The 13,613-nt window shown below is 44.3% G+C and overlaps 2 protein-coding genes across 2 annotated transcripts in view; one reads left to right on the forward strand and one right to left on the reverse strand.

Moving 5' to 3' along the window:
• PHAF1 (phagophore assembly factor 1) overlaps positions 1–3,324 on the forward strand; it is a 45,053-nt gene extending 41,729 nt beyond the window's left edge. The window contains exon 17 of the mRNA XM_082232365.1: positions 976–3,324. Coding sequence (XP_082088491.1) covers positions 976–1,065 — 90 coding nt within the window. The 3' untranslated portion in view covers positions 1,066–3,324. The remainder of the gene's footprint in view (positions 1–975) is intronic.
• Positions 3,325–6,774: 3,450 nt separating this feature from the next.
• On the reverse strand, positions 6,775–13,526 carry B3GNT9 (UDP-GlcNAc:betaGal beta-1,3-N-acetylglucosaminyltransferase 9). Its single transcript, XM_082232367.1, has 2 exons — positions 13,186–13,526; positions 6,775–9,001 (listed from the first exon to the last, which is right to left on the reverse strand). The coding sequence occupies exon 2, from the start codon at positions 8,929–8,931 to the stop codon at positions 7,696–7,698; it is 1,236 nt and encodes a 411-aa protein (XP_082088493.1). The 5' UTR covers positions 8,932–9,001; positions 13,186–13,526; the 3' UTR covers positions 6,775–7,695.
• Positions 13,527–13,613: the final 87 nt, after the last annotated feature.

The following is a 13,613-nucleotide window of genomic DNA, read 5'->3' on the forward strand; positions in this document are numbered from 1 at the left end:
CCAGTTCAGCAGACAAATTTGAAGTGAATCGCACAATGCACATCATTATCAAGTCTAGCTCTGTAGTAGGATAAAAAGAACTTGGATGCAATGATAAAAACTTATTTTCCACACTGGGATGGGAAACGTGATTGAGGGCCTCATTCACTTGTGGTTATTTTGTTGGGGTGGAACATAATGGGTGGAGCCAGAGAAAAAAAGTGAAAAAGACATCAGTTTTCACCATGGCTTTCTCAGATTAGAATTTCCAATCCTGTGCAGTTTTTTTCAGAAGTAAGCCCTACTGGGTTTGATGGGGTTACTCTCAGATTGGCATACCAAGGATTTGTTTATCTAGTAAATTCAACAGATGAATACAAGTTTTTCTTCTTTAGTGTGTTGTATGCACAGAAGGGAAATTTCATTACCTTGAGCCATAGAACGGGGGGGGGGGGGTGACTCAATTTATTTTTATTCAGTAAAATAGTGCCTCTTCCAGTTCTTAAATTATATAGGAAGGGCAATATTGGGGGACTTTTAAAAGCCAAGAGAAAAGAAGAAACAAAAAGGAAGGAGCTCTGATGCGGTGGAAGAATGGGGCTGCTTCAGGAGATGGCAAGGGCTGCATAAGGTAAGGTTAGGAGCCACCTGCAGGCCCCACTGTCTAAATGAGCCAGTGAAAAAAAGACTAAAAGGGGGTTCATGTTTAAAACCGGTTTCGAAGAGACTTTTATTTTGAAGCCACCAAAGGAATCCATGTCTAGTCTGAGGTTTGAGTCCAGGTCACGCAGATCAAGTCTCTAGTCCACTGGGCAGTGTTAGTTCTCCATATTATTGCTAACCTATTTGGGGTTCTTTTTGGTTTTTAAAAAATCATTTTTATTGATTTTCCAATAAAAATAGCTATTTGGGCTTCTTTTTGGAGGAATTTGAATTCTGTAGTCCTTCTGACGGTAAGGGCTGTCTGACAGTATTCCTTTTTGTTTCTTTGTACAGGTGATGCAGAATAATCACATAGCTTCTGTTACTCTCTATGGCCCAGCAAGACCCAGCAGCCAGTTGAAAATGTCAGATCTTCCCCAGTGAGCGATATCAGCTAATCAAAATGCTACAAAATTAGTACAGCGTGCCTTGATTTGCTGCCACTTATAATATGGAAAAGCACGGTATGATGGACGTGTGTGTGTGTTGTGTGTGTGTGTGTGTGTGTTCAAAAACTGTCTTTTGCCACCTGTGCATGGAGCAGGATGGGAAATCCTCTTGACTGTTCATCGCAGGGCATGGAAATGAGCAATTAGGTGCCTGTCGCCGTTGATTTTTCTCCTCTCGGTTGCCCTCATCCTTTACCGTGTGGATGTAAACAGACTGGTCTTTCTTTCCTGAGCTGGAAAAAGGATGAGCTTTAAACGAGAGGGCACACAAATGACTGCACGACTTAGAAGCACAAACTTTCTGAGCCTTGGAGCATCTGGAAGCAGGTATTGGATATATATTTTTCCGGTCTGTGTTTATGTAAACTGTAATGGTAGTCATGTTTTTTAAAGGACAACAATGTATGTGTGGGTGTGTATACACACACATAGACACACCCCTTATATATAGGTGTATATATAAAATAAAGTACATGGGTATTTCTGTGGCTAAGACATCGTACCAAATGTGACAAGTATGTATATGCGTGTCCATGATTTCAGGCACCACATGTTTGTCTGATGTTGAAACAAGTGCAAAGCAGCATGTGCATAAGACTTGGTTGTAACATTTTTGCACTACATACACTTTAATTACTTGATAATACATTTTAATATTCACTGAGGAGCATCTGTGTACTGGGTGTGAGTGGGGTACGATGGTTTATTTAATTGTTTGCCACGCATAAAGCTTATTTATACAGTGGGGAAGAATCCCACCTTTTCTGCACTAATATTTACTTGACATGCTGAAGCGACTTATTTTCTGCCATGCCTGGTTAACTAATGTGTTTTTTATATATACCGTGTCCGGAAGCAGAGGGGGGGAAGTCGAGTAGATTATTCCTCTGAATTATGTCTGTCTTAAGGGTTTTGATACCATTTTTGCTTGCGCATAAAACAGGAGGGGGAAAGTATTTGGTCCTGTAAGAGTAAACACAGTCGTCTCGTCTTGCAATTGCGTGACAAGCATCAATTTAGGATTTCTCACTTCCTCTTCCTTGTCCTGTAGAGTAGGGGTAGAAGAGGAACTGGGGTGCAGCACTGAGAACTGCTCCCACCCAAGTCTCATCAAAATGAAATTAAAGTTGTGCAGCCTTAATGCAAGAGAAGTTTCCCAAGAGGCTTCCACGGGACACGATCCTGGCAGATTGCGCTCTGGGTGATTACGTACATAGCACATTGGAGAGGGGAGGAATTGCCTCTCTTTTCACCCCTCCCATCTCTCTCTCATCTTCTTTTTAAATTTAATGCCAAAATGTTAGCCAAAGAGATCCTTAATCTTGATTCAGCATTTCTGTACATACATAGTTCTGCACACTCTGCCCCTCCACCCCCAGCAGACAGGAGATCAGTGGCTTCCAGTTAGAGACTCTGCAGTCATTATCTCAAGTGGATCTGGGGTTTGCAGCTCTCTTACCAGTCTTATTGTGGGGAAAGTAGATAGTCTCTGTCTGTCTCGGTCATCTTTGAAATATTGACCCTTTTTAAAATGAGAGAGAAAGAGAGAGAAAAGAGAAATGTATAATTTTATCCCATTTTTAATATTTTGGTGTAGCAACTTGTGATATATAGACGATTTTTTGTGGGTTTTGCAAATGCGTGTACAGATTTTGTAAATACGAAACCTTTTGTAATTTTAACGCCATGTACAGTGTAATCCTGTATAGTTTACCAACGAATGGGAAATAGGGAATTTTAGGATGTTTAACTAAACGTTTTGGATCCTGGACCAGTAGCAGGGATAAGTGTGTGTGTGTGCGTGCGTGTTGCGTATATTTGTGGGTATGGGTGATCTCCTTTTCGCCATTTAGTCTTCCTGTATACTGTGACATTCTATACTGTTTTACTTAAAAAAGAAATAAAGGAAGCCCCACTGAGAATTTAATGGATTACAGGAAAACAGATGTTTGTTTTACCTTTATTTCTAGATGTTGCTCTTCTTCATAATGTACTGTTCCCCCCGCCCGTGATCATTGCTTGCTGAGAAAATCCCCCAATTCTTTCCTTTCTAACATGAATTCTGTTTTTCATAAGCCTCTTGTAAATTATATGAAATGAATAACTAGCATGTACATTGAAAGGACAAATAAAATGAGTCTCAGTTACTGTGTTGTTTAAATACAGTTGCTGAGTGTCTGTATTTTGCAATTAATGATGAGTCTTTGATTTGTTTCCCACCATTGACCCTATGTTTATTATTTGAATTTTGTGTCCTCATCCAAGAAACTCATGATTCCTCCCTTTTACTATATCCTTGGAATAGCCTGCTGAAAGATGGTGATAGGCCCAAGGTCACCCTGCAAGCCCTTTGTGGATAAGTGGGGTGTTTGAATCTGAGTTTCCCCAGTTGTAAAATAACACTGCAACCACCCCACCCCACTAAACAGCATCCAGGAGGCAGGGCACTGCAATGAACCTGGCAGTATTGCAGAGTGGCATCTACCTTAATATTTGGAGGGCATGTTGAAGGAAGGAGAAAGGATAAAAGGTCTGCTGGATGGAGCCTACCAGCGGCTCAATGAACTACCTGTGTTCACTGGAAAATTTTATCGGCAGCTCCGTTCATTTTGGTGAGCCCCATCTTCCCCTGAATCGGTGTTATTGGAACATTTCTTACCCCAGCACATTACATTTGCTGAGGTTAAAAAGATAAATACACCAAATACAGGGCTTTGGCTGGAATTTGGGGGTCTTTTGTCCAAAAAATTTCTAAAATGTGAACTGGGGTGGTATTACTGCACTGAAAGGCTGAAAGATACTGTTATTATGTGACTGAAAGATGGGGACATGGCTTTCTACCGTGCAGGATGAGAGGTTGTAGGTCAACTTCTGTGTAATTTCTACAGTGACAAGTGCTCCTGGTGTAGATTCTAACCCCATTTTTTGATTGAAGGTTAAATTGTAATGCTGTATATATGAAAGGTATATAGCAATTCATAAATGTAAACAACAGAAATCTGCCTTATAGAGAGTCAGACCATTGGACTATCTAGCTCCGTAATGTTTACACTGGCTGGCAGTGGATCTCTAGGGTTTTGGACAGAGGTCTCCCCCAGCTTTACCTAGAGATTCTGGGGACTCCCACTCATCTGCGACTTTCCCCCTAACTAATCTGAGTTCCCTAATCAGTCAGTATTGTCCCTTAAGTATTTCCACAGCATCTTACTTACAGACAAAGCTAACCTCTTCAAGAAATCTGATATAATCTTTTAATCCCTACCGATTGCTTGGTGGGCTCTTCAGGTGTGCCAGTAGGAGTGAAAGATAAATATTTGGATGGAGAACATGCAAGATTCTCAGCGAAAGGGTATAAGTGTGCTTGTGGACATAGTCAAGAATGAAAATGCAAAACAAACCCCAGCCTGATGAAGAGCAGTTGTCAGTCACTTTCTCATACTTCATAATAGTGTTTTAATAACATAGGAACAATGAAAATATGCCATATACCAATTCAGTCCATCTGTCCACCTGGCTCAGTATAGTCTACAGAGATTGGCAGTAACTCTCCAGGGTCTCAGGCAGGGGAGATCCCCAACGCTACCTGGAGATGCAGAGGATTGAATGGCACTTTCTGCATGGAAAGCAGATGTTCTAGGATGGAGTCTTCCACAATTCAAGCAGTCATCTTTCAAAGTAAAGGGAGCTCTGCCTTTGACATGCATACGCAACAGTGCAATGGCGTACGTCAACAGCAACTTACTTGCTTTCACCACAGTCACTCAATGTGTTAGCAAGTTGGATGGGATCACAGAGGCTCATGAACAAAAGCTGCATGTGGCGTGAATTGCAGAGAGGAGCGATGCCCCTACAGATCCTATTTACTTCCTCATGCAGGCCATTTCCTTCCCCCCTTCAGCTGGTCTGGTCCTGTGGGGTAGTATGGTAAGCTGTTCCAGTTCCCTTGGTGTTGTTTGTTCTCTTTCCCTCCCTGCTGCCCTGCTCTTACCATCAGCCTAGCTCAGTATCGCTTCTTCCAGGAACAATTTCCCCCCTAATTTGAAACAGATTTTTCTCTGCAGTGAAATAATCAAGCTGTGATCAGATTTTCAATTGCTGGTGCTAGCCTGTCTTCCTGAATAAAACCTTTGTTCTATATTCAGTATTGATAGGGTCACGGTGGGGATTTATCACTTTCAAACAATGATTTGAAAGATGGTTGCGGGTTTTTTCTTTCGCTAAGTGCTTACGGCAATGAATATATTAGGATTCCTCACTGAGTTCAAATAGAAACCAGAGAGATATCAAATGGGTCTGCAGCAAAATGATGCAGTGAGGGTGTGTGTGTGTGTGTGTGTGTGTGTGTGTATGTATGTGTATGTGCCAACCAACCACCCTCTTTGAAGATACTCTCTTCTGTCCCTACTCTCCCCTGAACTACTACATTGGTGTCGGATCTGACAAAGAAAATGCCTTCTGCTGTTTTGAATGAGATTTGTGTTTCTAGAGTCCAGTACACTTCTCAATTTGTGCCTTAGCCCTGAGTGACTTTTTAAGACCAGAAAGGGAGCCGACTAATTGTACAATCCAAGGGATCTGTCTTCATTTTGCCTCATGTTTATATACAGGTAAGTAAAGTAGTGACTTCATTTACAAATCACAATAAACCATAAATCATAGCTTTTAAAAAGCTGTAGTTCAGAGGCTGGGCATCTGCTTTGCATGCAAAATGTTGCGAGTTGAATCCCCAGCATATCCAAAGAAGGCTGGCAAAGACTCAGTGTTTGAAACCTTGGAGAGCCACTGCCAGTCAGTGTCGGCAATACTGAGTTAGGTGGACCAATAGGCAGCTTCCTGTGTCAGGGTATTTCCCAGTGTCAGGGAAGGACCAGAGATTGGTGGTAGAGAACTTTCTTTTCATGCAGGTTCAATACCTGGCATCTCCAATTAGGACTGGGAATTGTCTCCTGCCTGAAACCCTGGAAAGCCACTGAGCCAGATAGGGCTGGGAAAGATTCTTGCCCCAAACCCTGAGAAAATGCAACTGTGAAATGCATATGCTGAACCTGGCCAAGATCGGTTTTTAGAACATGTGTGATGTACAGGATCCAGGATCTAATACACCATGATCTTTTAACATCTGCTGCAAGCTGAGGCTCCCAGTGTGGTGTAGTGGTTAAGAGCGGTAGACTCGTAATCTGGTGAACCGGGTTCGCTTCCCCGCTCCTCCACATGCAGCTGCTGGGTGACCTTGGGCCAGTCACACTTCTCTGAAGTCTCTCAGCCCCACTCACCTCACAGAGTGTTTGTTGTGGGGGAGGAAGGGAAAGGAGAATGTTAGTCGCTTTGAGACTCCTTGGGGTAGTGATAAAGCAGGATATCTAATCCAAACTCTGTTTCATCTGAGAGAAGTCACATTCATTGTGGATTATATTGTCCTGTGTTGGTTGTGTCTGCTTTTAAATGGTAAACACTGTGAAGGGAACACATACATTTGAAAGTCCAATAAATTAAGAAACAGACATTTTGGGAACAGGGTTGGATCCATCTTGATTACACCAATAAGTCCACACACACTGTCTTTTATCTCCCTGCCAGATCCCAAACTGCTATTTTAAATTTGGCACTTTTAAAGATTATCCTCCTGCATTTTGCTTTGAGACGGAACATAATTTATGGAGGTTTTGATGAGCTAGGAGGTAAAATGATTTCCCCCCCCCTTTTTTTCAAACAGCAGAGTACACAAATGAAGACAGAGTCAGAGTAATTTGATTTGCATGTTGTAGTGAAACCACAACATAGGACATTCAAATGCAGTGTTTTAGATTGTCCTTGTAATAGCTTTAGGTATATGTGAACAAAGTTGAGTGGGTGTCTGTATAAACAAGCTCTTTCAATAGGCATTTACATCAGAATGACCCTGCAGCAGTGGACCTTCCTCTTAATGCTCTATTATTCCTAACAAATAAATCTGGCAGCATGAGCAGGCATCATTCAGAGCCAAAGCACTGCTCCATCTCACTCAGTATTGTCTATACCAACTGGCAGCAACTCACAAGGGGTTCAGACAGGTCTTTCCCAGACCTATTTGAGGTTCTTGAGGGATCAAATCTTGGACTTCATGTATAGCAAAGTCTGTACTCTTTACAACCTTTGCAGACCTTTCTCAACGTACGTATTCACATGGGTGAATTTTGCAGGCTTTCTTTGAGCATATTCTGAGAATACATATTTCATATGTTTGGACCTCTGGGAGTTATGCTTGTTAAGTGTAGACAATACTGAACTAGAGGAACCACTGGTCGGACTTCATAGAAGACAGCTTGCTTCGCACCTATGTTCCTAAGGGCTGCTTCTGTGATTGCAAACTTGTTGTGAGCAAACAAAGGGAACCACATTGGATTCCACTCCATATATTTTCCTCACTAACACAACTGTAGACATTAGGGTTGGCTTAAACAAGCATTTTCATTACTTGATATCTCCGCCTAAAACACTGTAGGTTTCAAGCAATGTCGGATAATGTGCAAGTCGCATCAGCAGTGCTAGGCCTGTGTGATGTTCATTCACTCATGCAAGTCAATCCTTAGGTCGCATAATCTTTGGCTGGCTCTTTAGTTTTGATTTTCCACCGGAAAGCCTTCTTTACATGCTTCTTTTGGGTGCAAGAGAGCCGTGGGTTGTGCAGCAGGTTCCACATTAGCCAGATTTCAGCTCCCTTCAGGCTGTGGACTACCATGAGATCTTTGTAAAAACAAGGATCAAAGGTCTGCAAGTTTGGAGCAGCAGAGGGCTTGGTTATTCCAAAGGTTTTGAACCCTTCGTGCAAGGTGGGCTTCAGGTTGATTCTTTGTAAGCACATGCCTAGGAAGACATCATCAATAGGAAAGAGTTCTACCTCCCCACAAGCCTGAGAGAGTTTCTTCATGGTGCTGCTGGAAAGTAAGAACCCGCCACCCCCAGCATAGGCTGGATACATGCTGAGCCCATACATTGTCTCCGGAATGTAGTATTTGCTCTTGCGGGTTCGGATTGGGTGCGCGTTATAGATGATGTCCCCAACAAATAGGTCATCGGATGGATCACGCCTCTCCAGGAAGTTGACAATGTTTTCCACGTTGACGAAGACGTCGGCATCGCCTTTGAATATGAACTTAGTACTGAAACAAAACTCACGAGCCCAGCTTAGGAAATGTATCTCCTTCAAGGTCAAATTGAAGAAAGTGTCAAGGAAGTCCCACAACAAGATGTCTCGATACATCTGGCTCTCCTGATGAACAAGACTCTCCCACGCTGGCAGCGCCGTTTTGTTCTTGGGGACCCCCAGGAGGAAAACCCTTTGCACCTGCGCCCCATTGACCGGCCCTTCTCTTCCCCAAGTTTTCCGTACAATCTCCCGGCGGTCAAAGTCCTCTACCAGTGACTTTATGGCGATGAGCAAGAAGGGGCCCCCTGGGTTCCTCTTGCATTTCTTTGGCTGGTTAATGAGAAGGTCAAACTTCCGGTTGTCTTTGTTCCTCAGGTAACGCTTAAAATCAAAAGCAGGCTGCGTCAAGGGGGGCAGAGTAGTGACCATGGCATCTTGGCCTCCACCCTCGCCAGGTTTCATTGAAGAAATCATTTTGGCCTTCTCCACTGCAGTCTGTTTCTGGAGGGCGATGGGAACGTGGAAGACCCTACGTGTCGCCATTAATGGCGGCTTCTGACCTTTCACCTTTTCTTCTCTAAGGGAAGTGTGGCCCAGTTGAGAATAGAGCATGGTGAAAAGGACGACCACCAGGACGAGTGTGCAAATGGCATCAGCCTTGAATTGAACTCTCATGGTTCCCAGAAATCTCCACTAAGAAACATGCAGTATTGTGTTAGGGGAATTGTCTATAGACTACATCCATCTGCAGAGAAAAGAAACAGGAGGTCAGGGTAGAGTCTGTAGCACATTTAGTTAGTTTAATTTCTCTTCTACATTTTGTTGCAAAGGAGTCCAGGATGCTAAACCACAAAATATCAAAACACTGGTTTTTGTTGTTGTTGAAGACCATTCAATACATTTTAAAACTTCTGGAAACATTCAAAAAGGCACAGTGAATAATTTCAAGGCTGTTGAGAATATTTGAATCATCAAATGCCCAGTTGTTAAAAATGAGGGAAACACATCCACCTCATGAAGAAGGGCACCCATAAATTGGAACCCTCTACCACAAAGATCCTCTTTTAAAGTTTAAGCCCTACAAGTTCACTGAGGAGGGAAAGCCAGAGTGTCACTGTCTGCCCTGGTGTAAAAGGACTCAGTCAGGCCCAAACCATTGGTGGTGTACAGTTTTACTAGCTCCAGCTATTGGTGGTCTCAACCAGAGTTGGCATGAGGGGTCTGAACTGGGGGCTCCTAGTTTCCTCACAATTTCATACATACATTTTAGTAAAGCTTCAAACTTGTTCCCAAGTTTTCTTGATTTTCTCCTTCCTGAAATCCATTTTCCTTTTGTTTGGTGTCTTTTTTATTGACTTTTCTTTTTTTTAAGTGACCAGTAAGCTGCTATGGGAGCCTCTTTTTGGGGGGGGGGGGTTGGAGAGTGGAATACAAATTATTTAAATAATAAATAAAACAGTATGTCAAGAAATCAGGGTTTTCCTGTTTAGACCTTGTCCCAAAAGATGTAGCAGTACAAAATCTCTTAATAAGTTGTGTCAGTATAGGGACAGGAGATTGTGTGGGGTTGACACTATATCATGGCGAATGGTAAGAACTCAGTATATGCTCAAAAAGATCTTTCCTGCCCTGGATATTACATCCAAACATTTTCTGGAACATGATGCAACTTTGTGACCCTGATTCCAGAGCCCAGCAATGTTGACTCCTGGCTCCAATTAAGTTCTGACTTGTTTTCATGCAAATTTGGCCCAGTATTATTTAAGATCTGAGATGCTAATGGCAACCTTAGAGAGAATTTCTGGCTGCTTTTCACTGTTTAGTTTCATGGACTCAGGCCTTGGAATAAGCCTGGTCCAAGATGGAAATCTGCTGTTTCCATGACTTACAGATACAAGCCTGCCAATATTTAGACCAGCCATCAGCTTAATTTGTGAAAGTCAATAAAGTCTGGTTGGTTCAGAGCCCGTAACTTCTTTTACTTATGGGACAGGAGACCCATGAAGCAGCATTCAAAAGACAAAACCTCTGTTTAACAGCAGCAAAATGCCCCCCCCACTTGCATGCTAAATTCTACGGCTGAAATTTAAAAAGTTGGGGTAACCCAGAGTTGATTTCTGGGTGGATGGACTGCAAACTTAATGCAATCCTGATACTCAAAAACAAACTGCTAAGCTCAGAATTTTTTCCTTCTAAGTGTATGCCTTTTGCACCAACCTCCACATAGTGGATTTCAGGGAACTAGTAAAAAAGAGAGAGATAAAATCCCACAAGCCTGAAGCCTGCCCACTCTGAAACATAGGGCTCTCCTCTGTTAAGTAAGGCACATGGTCACCCCAGCCAGGTTATACCATTCCCCCACGGTGGGGGACGCCATTGACCGTGCAAAGATAAAAATGTAAGGCAGCCACTTTGGTTCTCCTGTGTGCAACAGGAAATCCCAGAAGGAAGAGAATGATGGAATGAAGCAGATCCAGATGTTTTGCTCTGCCATGACTCTGCATATCTGGCATATCTGGCTCATAGCGGGAGAGGCATTTGGGGGCCTTCCGAGATTTGGAGGGGAAGGGAAGGGAGATCATGAAATGGAAACAAATCTGTTATCTACAGAATAAATTATATTCTGGCGTTAACTCCCCCCAGTGACCCTGCTGTGCTCACTACAAACCTGTTCTCTGACTGGCCCTTTTGCCTCCAGTCAACATCAAGATCTCCTTCATGACTAAACAACAACAACATCAAGATTCCCTTCCTAAGCTCCAGGCGATAACCCTAAAGCCCATTTTTCTCCTTGTTTAGCCAGACTCCTTCCAACGTGTCTTTTGGGTGGATGCCAGGTTCCATGAAAAATGCAGGCTCTGGATAGACTGTCCTGAGAGCTGTCTTGATGGGAAGGCTGCCACAGAAAACCATCATGGTAATGCAAAAACAAACTCATAAAACAAAAAATGCCCACTCTCCTAGTAAAGGCTTTCTATGTATTCTTCCCCAACTGCCAGAAATAAAAAAGTAAACTCTTTAACTGACAGCTTCTGAATGCCAAGCAGAATGCCAGCATCGCCATATCATCACTGCCCCTAGCAGGGGGAAGAATTCTGTATTGCAACAGCCCTTACATAAAAAAGCAATATATGCTGTGCCTACTGCCCAAATTCCTCTACAGGCACTTTTATAGTGCCTCCGCTTCTGGGAGCAAAAATTGCAAGGTTAGTGCTCTGGCTTATTTAGAAAGGGCTCTGCACATGCCCAGAGGCTTGCCCTTACTGATAAGTGACCATGTTTCTAGAGCAGGGGTCTGCAACCTTTAAGACAAAAAGAGCCACTTGGACCCGTTTCCGAAGGAAAAAAACAACCTGGGTGCCGCAAAACCATTGTGACATTTAAAGCATGCGCGCCGCTGCCCTCTGATCTGACAGTGGGTGGGAAAGTGACGTTGGGACGGTGCATGACTAACGCACGCACCGCCCCCATGCGACATCACAGCCAGTACAGCGCCCGCCACAGTGGGGAGTGTCGGGGCGCACAATGCGCCTCCTCCCCTCGCTAGTATCTGCCCCGGAGCCGCGGCAAAGGTGTAAAAGAGCCACGTGCGGCTCCGGAGCCGCAGGTTGCAGACCCCTGTTCTAGAGCATGAGAAAGGAAGTCTGAAGTCTGCTCAGCCTGGAAGAGAAGCAGGTGGCCCTCCAGATGCTGTTGAACATCTGGATAAGGCTAACCGTGACTGCTAGTTCGGATGCCTGCACTGTATACTGTCTGCAGGATCAAGAGTGACATGCTTCTGAATACGGTTCCTGAAGCACCACAGCAGGGCAGAGTGTTCAGCATGGATGGAGGGATGTGCGTGGATTAATTGCATAGGACCCAGCAATGGGAAAAAGTTTTTAACCCAAGGGCCACATACCTTCATGGAAAACCACCCAGGGGCTGCTTGCCATCAGAGGACAGGACAGGGCCAAAGGCAAAAAGGGACTGAGCAATGCACATAGCATAAGCTCTATTTCAGCCACACACCCCTCTCCATCCATCCTTCCAGGCAAGCAAGACACAGGGTCACAATTCAAGGCTGTGTTCCAGTCAGCAAAGCACTCAAGGAGGGGGCAAACAAGGCCTTTGTCTCAGGGATGAATGTCCCAAGGACCAGATGGAGAGGTCCAAAGTGCTGCATCCTGGCCCTGAGGTTGCTCGCTGGTTCCATAGCATGTACAGTGGTACCTCAGGTTAAGTACCGGTACTTAATTCGTTCCGGAGGTCCATTCTTAACCTGAAACTGTTCTTAACCTGAAACACCACTTTAGCTAATGGGGCCTCCTGCTGCCACTGTGCCGCCGAAGCACGATTTCTGTTCTTATCCTGAAGCAAAGTTCTTAACCTGAAGCACTATTTCTGGGTTAGCAGAGTCCGTAACCTGAAGCGTATGTAACCCAAGGTACCACTGTATATAGCAGGAGGAAGCTGGCCCATGCAGCTCAATAATATATTGACTACCAGTGGCTCCCCAGAATCTCAGAAAGGGGGTCTTTTCCCAGGGATTGACTCTGGAATCTTGCCACGCAGACAGAGCATGTGCTTAGCCACCAACCTTGGCTCTTCTTCCCCCCCCCCCATGGAAAATCTGTGCAGGAGGATCTCAACAAAAGCCGCATGCACAAACTTTCTCCCCTCCCTATATATTAATTGCAGCATTTGCACAGTCTCCCCATCTAGCCGACACAGGTAAGGTATGCCTCTTGCAGTGAGCGAGCCAGATGTGCAGACTGGGGAGGAGGAGGAGAGCTCATTTGCTGCTTGTGAATGGCAATGAGGAATCTAACGCAGGCGCAGGGAGGGTGGGGAGAGGTTTAGGTTAAAGCTGGAGGGCAGGCCAGCTCCTGTTTGCAAATGGGTCCGTACAGAACGCTCCCTGAACAAACCGAAAGCCTTGGTACTTACATCCAGAGCAATCTTGTCAGTAGCATTGCATCTCCCTTCGGTAACGTTTGGATAAAAGGTTGCCAAGTAGGCACATCTGGATCCGATTAGCTCTGGCATTCCTCAGCCTCTGATCATATAGCCCAGGAAATCCTAGCTGAGTTAAGCAATCCTGGCTCTCTTGCCTTTCCATGCATTTTCAGGAGAAGCACCCGGATTGTGTGCAAACATGGCTGGGTCCTCCTCCTCTCCCCATGTCTTCTCTCCAAACCCTGTCTCTCTCTGTGTGTGTCTGTGCTGGCAAGAGAGCCCCCTCAGTGGTGTGTTGAGAAACGGAGCTCAGCTGGCCTCCAAGTGCTGGTCACATGACCTGAGCAGATGTTTCTGTCCAAAAAGAGTCAGGAGAGCTCTGGAGTACTCCTGCTTCAGATGCATGCCAACAGCAGGGA

This window comes from Podarcis vaucheri (genome assembly GCF_965113315.1).
Source record: "Podarcis vaucheri genome assembly, chromosome: 7".
Classification (NCBI taxonomy): Eukaryota; Metazoa; Chordata; class Lepidosauria; order Squamata; family Lacertidae; genus Podarcis; species Podarcis vaucheri.

Coding starts and splice junctions, on each gene's coding strand:
- B3GNT9 (XM_082232367.1), bottom strand. CDS start 8,931: ATGAGAGTTCAATTCAAGGCTGATGCCATTTGCACACTCGTCCTGGTG.